The sequence below is a fragment of the Trachymyrmex cornetzi genome, unplaced genomic scaffold (assembly GCF_001594075.2).
Source record: "Trachymyrmex cornetzi isolate Tcor2-1 unplaced genomic scaffold, Tcor1.1 scaffold138, whole genome shotgun sequence".
Taxonomy (NCBI): Eukaryota; Metazoa; Arthropoda; class Insecta; order Hymenoptera; family Formicidae; genus Trachymyrmex; species Trachymyrmex cornetzi.
Window position 1 is genome coordinate 1,044,152 of NW_017295960.1, and position 10,740 is coordinate 1,054,891.

General features: G+C 32.9%; 2 protein-coding genes across 3 annotated transcripts; both read left to right on the plus strand.

The window, feature by feature from the left end:
• The first annotated feature begins 4,744 nt into the window (after positions 1-4,744).
• On the plus strand, positions 4,745-5,960 carry LOC108770945 (uncharacterized). The gene is made up of 2 exons (XM_018522725.1): positions 4,745-4,822; positions 5,696-5,960. Exons 1-2 carry the CDS (start codon positions 4,745-4,747, stop codon positions 5,921-5,923), a joined length of 306 nt encoding a protein of 101 aa, XP_018378227.1. The 3' UTR covers positions 5,924-5,960.
• A 486-nt stretch (positions 5,961-6,446) lies between these two features.
• LOC108770942 (leucine-rich repeat-containing protein 23) lies at positions 6,447-10,045 on the plus strand. 2 transcript variants are annotated; one of them, XM_018522715.1, is made up of 4 exons: positions 6,447-6,506; positions 6,950-7,362; positions 8,523-8,694; positions 9,592-10,045. In XM_018522715.1, the coding sequence occupies exons 2-4, from the start codon at positions 6,955-6,957 to the stop codon at positions 10,026-10,028; spliced, it is 1,017 nt and encodes a 338-aa protein (XP_018378217.1). In that variant the 5' UTR covers positions 6,447-6,506; positions 6,950-6,954; the 3' UTR covers positions 10,029-10,045. The 2 variants fall into 2 exon arrangements, with proteins under 2 accessions (XP_018378217.1, XP_018378216.1); XM_018522714.1 differs by having other exon boundaries at positions 6,470-6,545.
• The last annotated feature ends 695 nt before the right edge of the window (positions 10,046-10,740 follow it).

Below are 10,740 nucleotides of genomic sequence, written 5' to 3' on the forward strand. Positions count from 1 at the left end.
ACAATTTGCAAAAGAAAATCGTAAGAATTTTATTTTCGCATTTGTAGAATTCGTTTTTAGCTGATTTGATATAGAAACAAGCCATAAACCTACGAATTATGAATTTGTACTTCTTTAATTAGCTAAACAGATCATGATTTTATTAATATTAATAAAATGCAATAATTAGTTTCCGAAAAATAAGGGGGTGTCACTTTACAGGAGACCTATGTCAGTATCGGCGACTTTCCTTTAAATAATCCTCAATAAATCTTTTGCAACCAGTTTATAACCCAAAATATCATTTGTCTACGACACAATCTATGTGAACAAATAACAAAACTTTTTCCTATTTCGTTTAATATGAATAGGACCAAGGTCTGCTATTTGTTCACATTTACACAGATTGTTGTCGTATATAGAAAATGACATTTCAAGGACCATTGGCACTTAAAAGTTTCCGCAAAGAGAAAGCGAAACGGAACTGTGATAAATATGGGGACTTGTTATTTTCTCAAAACCATAAAAATGTTTTTTACGCTTTTGACAATACGAAGGGACTCGCCGTTGGGTTTACAAAGCAATATATTGCAGCGGGATCGGCAAGAGTATCCGGATTGACTGGCAAAGTAATGCTACAATGTATCTCGCAGGGATACGGGAAATACATGTTGAACGGAGTGGAGGGGTGATGCCCATTTCGGTCGCTGGATGCCTGCTTAGATAATATAACACCGCGTGTATCCCCTCGAGGGAGAAGAGATCTTCATCGTCTCTCTCTCGAGTGGCGGGGCTCATCCATTTGAGAGGATCATATTGTCGAGGATCCGCGCGCGATTAAGATCGACGACCCTCCAGCGTGCGCGATCCATGGCGTTACCGGTCATGGATATCCATTTATCCTTTTTTCCTCCCTTTTTGCCCCCCCCCCCCCCCCCCCCCCCAGCAAACGATATTATAGCTTCGATTCTCCAGTTAATCCAATTGTTCCGTTTCCAGATAGCAAAGAGAGTCGAAAAAAATTCTTTTTTGACTCTCCGACTTACGAAATAAATTCCTATTTAAAATACATCTTATAATATGGTTCAATTAATATAAATTAAAAATACGTGTTAAGCAAGGCTACGAACCAAAAAAACGACATAAATATGTAAATAAAAGAAGACAATATAATCAAGAATTAAAACATATTAATAACAAACGTCGTTTCGAGCCCGATCGGGTCATTTTCAATGTTACATGAAAACATATTTAAATTAAGGTTCAACTAATATAACAAAATAAATTACAAAACATCTGGTATGAACCGGTCACTAAATTGTCGGCTGTAAATTCGCATCCTGTCGTTAATCTGATTTAACATCCGCAATGATATAGCGTGTATTATAGATGTCAAAATAATAAACTCCTTAATCGATGTCATAGTGCGTAAAATATTCACAAGCATCGTAAATTCAAATATCAAGTTCTTTAAATTATAATATTACAGTGTCCAATAATAAAAAATCCTTCGTATCTGTTCTAATACAAAAACTTTTCACCAAATTGATACACTTAATTCGACGTTAACATAAGATTACGATTTTTAGAAGCAGTATTGCAAAGAAAACGTCTCTATTGTCTGGCTGAGAGACACAAATTCCTATTTCGTCTTATTTCTGTTCTAAGTATTCCTGAAAGTCTCAAACAATTTCGCCGTTACATCACCAAAAAAAGCACTTTAAGCGATGTATTTAAATTCTCGATGTGTTTATATATAAAGTAAAAATTATCCTGTTATGGTAAGCTCCCCTACATCGAGAATTTAAATACATCGCTTAAAGTGCTTTTTTTGGTGATGTAACGGTGAAATTTTTTGAGACTTTCAGGAATATTTAGAATAGAAATAAGACGAAATAGGAATTCGCGTCGCTCAGCCAGACAATAGAGACAATATTTAACAAACGTTCATTTTTGAGCCTTCTATGTTAGTTTGTGTTTGCTCTGAGGAAGGCTCAAAAATGAGCCGAAACATGTAAGCACGTTTGTTAAATAAAGAAGTTTCAAGCTAGCTCATTTTTGAGCCTTCTATGTTAGTTTGTGTTTGCTCTGAGGAAGGCTCAAAAATGAGCCGAACATGTAAGCACGTTTGTTAAATAAAGAAGTTTCAAGCTTCATAAGTGTATTTTTTGCGCGACGTCTTCTGCGCCTGACTCCTAAAGCCCATATTCTTTCCAATTCTTAAATATTACTTTTATTAGTAAATAACATATATACAAATATATATATAAATGTTTTTGTAGATATTTTTGAATTTCTTTTGAGTTCTCTTTTCAAACAGATTACGTTAATTCATAAGAAACTTAAAAGGTGAACACCTTTCGAGTTAAAATGGATCAGGTATGCTATCTGGATTCGTTTCTTGTACATTTAATACGTTCAAAGGAATGGATGTCTAAACATTTTAACACACAATCTTGAATAAAGTAGGTACGTATGTATTTCAATATGAAATATTATATTCACCCGCAAAAAATATGAGCTATTGATATAGTGACCGTATTTTTTGCGGGTAAGTTTATTTTCATAAAAATTGGTAAGGTAAACAACGGAATTAATCCGTCGTTACACTTTTATTACTGTTTCTTATAGCGGAGTGCATTTTAAGTTTTTTCATTTTAGAAACTTGCGGACCGCAAAACTGGAGATAACTACAAAAAAAATTAGTATTCCTACATTCTGTTCTTTCATTGTATTCGTTGCTCGGACTCATTTTTTCTGATTCCCGGGTACGTTTCCGAGAAGCTGTAATTTTATCGCTATATATAAAAATAGGACAAAATGTTTCCATTATATGCAATACAAAATAGAAGAAAAACTAGATCAAGGTCTCAAAAGAAGAGAAAATTTCTTTTGAATTTCTCGGCTTGTAATTTTTAAATTCTTTGTTTCTTTCATTCTTTTCAATTTAAAAGAATATATCTAGAGAAAAGATTATTTGTCCCTTTTTTCTTTTTTAAGTACCATAAAATGTACGAATTCTAAAAAAACCCTTATTTTCCGCATAAATGCATTTTGCAGAAGTATCTAAGAAAATAAGGCTTTTAAAATAAGGATTTTCCAAATGTTATTAATAATATTTAAACATGTAATTACTTGCATAAAGACGGAAGTTGTAAAATTGTCATAAAATAAATATTTAATGTCGAGCTCGCAAGTCGTCGCTCATGTTTCCTTTCGAACGACGTTCGCATGAATATCTAAGCATGACGAAAGAGAAGTTTCACGCTTGTCTCCGGATCGAGATGAGCGAATCTCCGCCTCTTGCCGCGCACTATTGGTCCAGCAGCCTCTGCCAATCGCAGCATCCTTCTGTATCCACGAAGGGAGGAAGTGCACGCACGATGCACACGGGCGCACACGCGCGCACGTGCGTGCGTATGACATATTGTTAGCTGCGTACATAGGTACGTTCGAGCAAGAAGGGCAAGGAAACATGGCTCAACACGGATTGGTTTTCCTACGTCCGTCGTTTCGAGAGATTAGCTCTTCATCCATTTTCTACTTTCAGAGAGGTATACATGTGTACGTATGGATGCACGTGTGCGTCTAACTAACACCTAAATCTTGTCGTAACTCTATAATTTGCAGTTTTACTCGCGCAGGCTTTAGGGAGTCCAAAATCAATGTAGATTTATTCTTCAGAAACTTGATATAAATTTCGAGGATCCGTAATCAAATTTGTGGTCGCATCTCGTATGTACATTGTCGATTGCGAAATTTTGATTAAACACGCGCATTTAAATTTTACAAGCTGTAATATACAGATAGAAATATTTTAACTATATATAATGATAAATACACTCGCAAACCTTGATCACTATATTGATCTATTAATCATCTATCTATATTAATATATTAATGGATCTATATATCTATCTATATTTAAATTATAATAAAAGCTAACTTTAGAATTTTATAAAAATTTTACAATTCCTTCCACTTTGTGTGTAGATATTACAGTTAGAGATATACACATAAAAAGAATAATTATATTGAAATATCTAAAAATTTAACTAGATATAGATCTGAAAATAATTTTAATGGATCATCAAAATAATTACGGAAGAATCTGAAACATAATAAAGTGCTACAAAAGATGTCGATATTTTAGCAACCAATTTGAGTGTCCTACATAATTATTTTAATAGTCTTAACAAAATTATTTTTAGATATATCTAGCTAAATTTTTAGATACATCAACAAAAACTGTCTTTTCCGTGCAGATATCATTAATTGCGTTTAAATTTCTGTCTATAAAAACCTCACTTTAAAACTTGATGTGTAATTATAAATTCAAAAATCTTTTTCTATTTTCTGGACATTATTTGCGTTTAAATTTCTATCTATACAAAAATCTCACTTTATAAAAAATAAAATTTTGTAATTATAAATTCAAAAATCATTTTTAATTTTTTGGACATCATTAATTAAAAGGCAACGATAAATATATAAATATACTCGCGATAAAAGCCGCACGCTTCTCGCGTGTCGAGGGACGACGAAGATCAATATCGCGGACGTTTCCGCGTTGCCAAAGAAACTTGAATACTCATATTAATTAAAAGGCAACGATAAATATATAAATATACTCGCGATAAAAGCCGCACGCTTCTCGCACGTCGAGGGACGACGAAGATCAATATCGCGGACGTTTCCGCGTTGCCAAAGAAACTTGAATACTCGCGCTATATACTGCAAACATCCGCGTTATCAAGCATGCAGGATGTCGAACCGAGGAAGGATACAAAGCGAGAACGAGCTTTCCTGGCAACGAAGGGCGTACGAGCGTCACCGTTCTAGGGTGAGCACTCATGAATTATAAACGTTACTTTTGATCCAACTCTGTTTAATATTTTATCGGTTAATGTTTCTTTCATCGAGACCTCGCTTCATGAAAGCTCCGAGAATCTAACGAAAACCTCAGTGCTAAAGATATTTTTATAAAATATCTTTAGTACTGAGTAAGGCTTTGATTTCTATGGTTTGTGTTATCACATGTACGGTCCTATAATATATTATATTATTTTCATAAAGGTAATTTTCGAATAAAAAGCGATAAAATAAATAATATAATCGCGCGAGGTTACATTATTTACAGAAGCTCTTAAAAATCGTTTGTATGTCAAACGATATAATTATACGCATTACATTCGTGCAGTTTTTATGTTAAGTTTAAAATTTGTTAAGGAATTACGTTGTATATTATAATTCTTTAAAGGGCGGGAATTTATTTTTTAAATCTTACTAAGACCTTATTTTTAATGAAATTTATTATAGTTCATTATTTCATTGTATTCCTTACAAATGACACCGTTTTAGTACCATTGAAGTGGTTTTTCTGTAAAGACGGCCAAGTAACTTCTATCTTATTTTATTCCACACTCACAATATCTCAGAAAGAGAGGGAAATTGACCGTTTTTAGGAATTTGGCTCTCTTTCTCTTTCTTTTTTTTTACCACAATTGATGTTCTTTGTTAGATATTGATGGCGCAGTCCATGTTTATGTCTTTGATTTAAAAGACAAGTTAAAAGAATACATATTAGTGGGAATCTTCAAGCTGTTTTTACCTGCAAAGTATAACACGAGTTGTAATCATAAATTCTAAGTTTCATGCTGTGACAATGTCGTCTAATCGTAAATTTCATGCTGTGACAATGTGTTGTACTTTGCAGGTAAAAACAGCTAGACCGACGGTAGATGTGAACCCACCGGAGGGCAGACCTCACGTCTCGTTCAACGCGAAGAGATTGCAGCTGGAACGCGAACGGCAGGAGCGGATTCTCAGGGACAATTTCATCCTGCTGAAGAAACTCCGCGAGATCATGCACCGGAAGCGACGAGTCGCGGAAGACACTCAAAGGGTCCAATGGCAGGAATCTAGATGCGTCAGAGTTCGTTAAGAAGATCTCGACAGGATGCTTATTTGCCATTGTATCACTTGCGATTTACATTGCATATAAGCTCGTATATTTTATGTGCAATATGAAGAGTAGCAATTCTAATCAATCGAACAATCAATCTCTAACAAACCTTTTTCTATCTTGATACAATCCTTTATCTCTGCCACTGTGGATTTCTAATAATTCCTAATAAATGCTTTCAGTAATATTTCCAAAACTGCATTTTTGCTCTTTCCTACTCTCGAAATCAATAATTTGTGTATCAAACCGTGAATTTGAATTACTAACGTAGTTCTTATTACGATTTACACATTTTTTTGTTCTTCTGAAGATAAATTATGCAATATTTTTTAGATCATTTTGCAATATAAAATTTAATTAATTTCATTTGTATTGTGCATTGATATATTTCGTTTAATTGATTTAATTGATATTTTAATCGTCATTTACTTTGCTAAACTGAATTAAGCTATAAAACTGATATTGTTAAAAATCACGTTGACATCAATTTGTCTTTTGTTTTGAAATTCTAATCGATATATGAATTATTTGATATATCGTCATTAATGCATCAAGGAGAGAGGTTGGAGTTTTGCAAATAATATTGTATTCTTTTTCAATGGTAAGCGTATCTTGCATTAATATATATTATAGATTTACATATATATTTCTAGTTATTTGAAAATTTTATACTCGTTAGGATAAATACGGATAAATCTTCTGCCAGTTCAATAACTTCATAATATTGAATTCTGTATTAATATATTTTGAATATATATATTGAATATACCAATGAAAAAGAAATGTTATTCTATAAAAGAGAGTAAAATCTCTTAAAGATAAAAAATTGTTTCTTTTTAAAGACTGACTCAATTTTCACTCTTCAGAATAAGATTCCACTCCAAAGAATTTAAAGAGTTATAGATTTCTATTATAATGCTACAAATAACTTTAATAAATCCAATATATCATTATTATTATATAGTCATTATTATGTGTGCATTCTTATTCCTCAATTTGATTAAGAACAAATGGAAGAAGAAATCTATGATGAGGAGGAAGCCGAAGAGAAGCTTGCTGAAGAGGAAGATTACGGTGAAGAGGCCCAACCTGAATGCGAATCAACGATTTCGTTGAACGAGGTCGAGCGTGATACATGCGTGTTGACACACGCTGAGGCCGGTGAGTGCCTTCACAATTTAGGAAAATGTGTCACGCAATACGAGTACGCCTATCTCAGTCTGGACGCCTCGGATAGAGGCCTTACAAATATCAGCGTGATAGCATCCTTCAAACACGTTCGTTATGTGAACGTATCGGAAAACAGATTGACATCAGAAGCACTATGTGCACTCGAGACGATACCATATCTACAGACACTGCGAGCAGACCGAAATTGTCTGACTAGTATGGAGTTAAAGCCGATGCCCTATCTCCAGGTGACCCGTACCCTTTGACTCTCGTTCAAATGGGGTTTAAATTCATCGAGAAATTCTACGCGTAACAAATATGTACTAGTAATGTCCATTTCTATCAATATAATTTAATTGTAATCACAGTCCAACTTACTCTTCATATTTTTCTGATATTCTTATTATTAGAACTATACAGAAAAAAGACTGTTCTTAAATCAAACATAATATATTTATATGTATATAAGCAAAATATTGTAATTTTGCTTCAAAGATTGTAATTTTGATTTGATTAAATCTGTATTAATACAAGATTTCTGATTGAGCAAGTCTCGAATTGAGTGCAATGTAATACTTGCTTCAACACAAATTCAATCAAATGTAGACTAAAATCTTTGAAGCAAAATTACAATATTTTTGTTTATATACAAGCATATTATAGTTGATTTAAGAATAGTCTTTTGTTCTATATGATAGGAAAGGATAAAAGATAAGTTAAATAGAAATTAAATAATACTTACTAATTGTAAGATTACTTTGGAAATATTATTGTCTGAATTTTATTATATTGCAAGTTTGAAAGTAATCGGCGCATAGTCATATATCTCAGATTTATTTAAAATATACGTATAGATTTATTATTTCAAGATCTAGCTGACTTTGACCGTAATAGACGTTTCTCTTAAGCGACACACGATACATGTTTTCTTGCTGGATTATTTGCGTTTTAGTAAATTACTATATACAAATTCTGCGTTCTGTGTGATGCATTGTAATAATTTACTAAAACGCAAGCAATCCAACAGGAAAAAAAGCATCGTGTGCCACAGGTTTTACTTAGTTGTTAAGGAGACTAATGCCTGTATTCATAGTCAGACCTTGTATTTAAGGCTTCCTTAAATTTATCTTTAGATGCTCAGTAGCCAATGAAATAATTCGTAAAGTATCTGAAGATAAATTTAAGGAAGCCTTAAATATCCCACACAGCAAAAATTTCCGAAATACATTAGACAGATATCCTAAAGATATTACATATCTCAAATATATCTCTAAGATATATTTTTGATACATTTGCTGTGTAGGATAAGGCCTGGCTATGAATAAATATTTTCAGAAATTAAATATTTTCATCAAAGTTAATTTACATTAATTTTATAATTGGACATAAGACGGTTTCAAAAATGTAGGAGCTCACTCTAAACTGGAATAAGCTAACGGATACATCCGGCATCCGTCATAAATCGCTCGAGCGCCTGGAGTTAAACCATAACGATATTCGTACAGTAAATGTGGATCCTCAAATCCTCGTGAACTTGAGGACTTTGGAACTACGTGGCAACGCACTTGTCAGTACTGCAGGTAAGACGCGCAAAAACGAGACCCTTACACAGGCCTGTATGGTTTTGTTGATTGGGATTTAACAACGTTTTCTTATGTAATTTTTTGAATCCGAATTCGGCTGCAGAATTGCTCTATCACGTCAATATTTCAAGATATCTTAACCTAAAACTGCCAAAAAAGTCATTTTTAGTATCATATTTGATATTAAATTAAAAATTGAGAAAATTTTTGTTGTCAAATCCATCAACGGAATCATTAATTTACTACTACGGCCCCTTCAAAATCCATTTTGGACCATCTCAAAGCGATTTTTTCTTCCGGAGATATACCAATTTGAAGTTTGATAAATTGTACAGAAATGTATGAAAAATTCAAGGGTAGATGTAAATCAGCCAATGCGAGCCAACACAGGTTAGGCGTGTGTGAAATCGTATACTTTATTCTTGAGAAAAATTGACAAATGTTTCAACCCTTTCGATTGGGTTTTTCTCAGTGTAAAAATAAAATCGATGTGAAACAATTTGAAGTATCGTTAACATATATTCATAAAATGATAATAATGCTATCTGTCGTATCTAACAAAATACTCAAATCTAACATTTTAGATTATTTGTAATTTAATAAATTCGAATAAGTCATTAAAACATAAATGACTTATGTTTTTTTCTTAATCGTTTAAGTTATTTGGCCTTTCTGTCCCAAATTGGGACAGAAATGCCAAATAACTTAAACGATTAAGAAAGGAGGATCCTAGAGGTTAAGAACTTTAACTTCTCTCCCAGTGACTCATCAAATTGATGTCAAATCGACATGGATACAATGATTTCAAAGTCAATACAATGTTAATTCAACGTCTAATTGATGGTCATTTCTCGTTGGACTCTGAATAATGTTCGAATGCCTTACTTCTCGAAGGAATCTGCTGTCCCGGTCTAACGCGGCTCTTTCTGGCCGAGAACCAAATCGAGAAGATCGAAAACCTCGGAGTCCTTGTGAACCTGACGACGTTACACTTGCGAAGTAACAAACTCGCGAATCTAGATGGTTTCACCAAGCAATGTCGCAGTTTGAACTATGTGAATCTGCGCGACAACGAGCTTCCGAGGATTTCAGAGCTGAAAAAGCTAAATTGTTTACCAAATCTGGAAATACTTATCGTCCTGGGAAATCCGCTTTTGAGGGAAGAGAAAGAAGAGAAGGAATATAGACGAATCATTCTGACAATGCTTCCAAAATTGAAGAGGATCGATAAAGATCCTGTGCTAGATCAAGAAAGGAACGAGGCGAAGGAGTTGCTTAAAAAAATACAAAAGAGCGAATCCAAGTATGAAGGCTTCGATTTGAGAGATTAAAGATTATACGCGTTGAAACAGAGAGATCAGTATTTGACCGTATATTAAAACATAATTTCATGTTTTGATTCTAAAAAAAATCTTTTCTTTAATTAATTATCATCATTGTTACATGTTCAAAATTTCTTATTAATAGTTATTATTTATTTAAAGAAATCTCAATTAATGTCCCTCCCTACTTTCATATTATTAATTTAAATTGTAATTGTAAATTGTATTAAGTATTGCCTTCACAAGTTTTAGTATAAATAATTAATATAAATAAAATAACTAATTTTTTCTTAATTTAACGAAAATTTTATCGAAAACAAGTCATATTAACAATTAAAAATTGAAAAAGACTCCAAAGATCAAATCAATAAAGGAATATAATGCCAATGAGAGCCGACACAATTGTACGTGTGTAATAAAATATAATATTTATGTCAACCATCAATTACTGACGTTTCGATCACATGATTCGGTCATCCTCAGTGTATCAATATCATTTTTCAGAATCAATTAGAATTGTTGTAACAGAGAGAGAGATAGAGCAAATATCATTAATGAATCATCGTTAGGCTGTTGTCCAAATTAAAAAACTTCATAGTCGTCTGTTGTACTTAGCTGAGTACCCAAACAAGAATTCCGTCATTTAGTCTGTGACTTAGCATAACGATGATCCATTATAAATTCGATATGATTATAACTATGACTTCACTCTAAATTTCTT